The following is a 1667-nucleotide window of genomic DNA, read 5'->3' as shown; positions in this document are numbered from 1 at the left end:
TTCGACACGGTGCGCTCATCGGAGGTACTTCAGAACTCTCAGTTCTTTCTGTTTTCATCTTTGATTTGTCCTGTACATCTTCAATTTCTGCTTGGTTAATGCACCTGTTATCTGCAGATTACATGGCAGCCCTAGGCGCCCCTAGGTGAGGGTCTCCGATTCCAGTTTGCCGGAGGGTGGGGTGCCTCCCGGTACAGGCTCCTGTTCGAAGGGCCGGTTGGTAGGGCCTTTTTCTTGGGGGAGCGTTTCTTGCGTCAGGTCTGGGGGTACACTTCTCAGGACCCTCCCTTAGCACCCCCAGTCGATATGCGGATTGCTGATGTACTCATTTCCCGAGATGTTGTTAATGCTATGCTGGGTACTGATGCTTTGCTACATCTTGAGGAGGGGGATCATGCTACTTACCGTCACACGTACCTGATGCCTCCATTGACGGGAGTTCGCACTCCGACGATGAGACCTGCTGGTATGCCATCTTCAAACTAGGCCCGGGCTCGGGCTGCAGACGCCCCTTCCACCAGCAGGGTTGGTACATCTAGAGGTGGGGGTGGATCGGTTCCCCCGATTCCTCCGACTTTCCCTCATCCTGGGTGGCCGGACATGCCGACTGAGCTGATGGGGTGGCAGTATGGGACTACGTCTCCGATTCCGATCCCGATAAAGCCTCTGATGCCCGGTCATCGATATGTCAGAGACCCCGACTCGCCACCGGTATGTTTTACAGCTTTGATTCATCACTCAGATATTTGGATGTTCATTCCTTTACTGACACCCTTGCCTTTGCATTTGCAGCCCCCTGTTGAGTATATGGATCAGGTGCTCGAGATGGTAGCCTCACTTGAGGGGATGGTCCTGCGGAGGGAGGCACAGTTGTCTATCATGGGCTTCCAGGTACCCTTTAGTTTTCTGGCATTTATCATACTTCTGATGACATGTTGATTTCTACTGCATTGATAGGCTACTTGTGTAGAGCACATCTGACACACACCCCACTTGTACACTGTGTTTACATGCACCCACTTCATGTAGTTTTTGCTTGTATCTGTATCTGATGTACATATTTGGACTGATGTATTTAAATTGAACTCTTTGTTCTCAGATGCCTCCGGTATATGCTCAGCCGCAGGCCGGGCCACCTGGGCCTTCTCGGGGAGCTGGGCCATCTGGGCCTTTTCACGGAGCTGGGCCATCCAGACCTTTTTCACGGAGCTGGGCCCTCCAGGCCTTTTCGCGGAGCTTGGCCATCCAGGCCTTTTCGAGGGGAGGGGTCGTCTCGTAGACGTAGAGCACATATTGTTGAGGAGGAGCCTGGTGAGGATGAGGAGGAGGAGGTTGCAGACCGTCAGTCGGAGACATCTGCTGATAGAGAGGACGGCTTCGGTCTTGGTTCCGGGAGTGGAGGCGAGGCTGAGGGGGATCGCGAGGATGACGACTCCGATTCAGATGATGGCGATGGCAATGGTGGCGGAGAGTCTATTCCGCAGAAGAGGATGAAGAGGGCCTCTTATTACTGCTCCTGAGAGCACAGATGCGGCTGTTTCCTGTTTTATTTATCTTTTTGCTAGTAGTTGTAGCACATTGTACATTATCGGGCAGTTTTATTCTCTGTAAAACTTGTGCCTTAGTCTGTAAAATGTTGTAACAAACGAGGCATGATGGGATGAAAC

General features: G+C 52.2%; 1 protein-coding gene across 1 annotated transcript; it reads left to right on the top strand.

The window, feature by feature from the left end:
* Positions 1-492: 492 nt before the first annotated feature.
* Positions 493-1279, top strand: LOC145800530 (uncharacterized). The gene is made up of 3 exons (XM_082890218.1): positions 493-711; positions 793-891; positions 1100-1279. The coding sequence occupies exons 1-3, from the start codon at positions 601-603 to the stop codon at positions 1277-1279; spliced, it is 390 nt and encodes a 129-aa protein (XP_082746344.1). The 5' UTR covers positions 493-600.
* The last annotated feature ends 388 nt before the right edge of the window (positions 1280-1667 follow it).

Source organism: Camellia sinensis, chromosome 10 (genome assembly GCF_055761805.1).
Source record: "Camellia sinensis isolate YWXY chromosome 10, ASM5576180v1, whole genome shotgun sequence".
NCBI classification, from domain to species: Eukaryota; Viridiplantae; Streptophyta; class Magnoliopsida; order Ericales; family Theaceae; genus Camellia; species Camellia sinensis.
The sequence above is the reverse complement of the archived record's forward strand: the minus strand, read 5'-3'. Positions and strand labels throughout refer to the sequence as shown.

Bases quoted from the DNA above. Each gene is read 5' to 3' on its own strand.
- LOC145800530 (XM_082890218.1), top strand. From the start codon at position 601: ATGCCGACTGAGCTGATGGGGTGGCAGTATGGGACTACGTCTCCGATT. The intron at 712-792 runs GTATGTTTTACA...TTGCATTTGCAG, and splicing joins GAGACCCCGACTCGCCACCG to CCCCCTGTTGAGTATATGGA. The intron at 892-1,099 runs GTACCCTTTAGT...CTTTGTTCTCAG, and splicing joins TGTCTATCATGGGCTTCCAG to ATGCCTCCGGTATATGCTCA.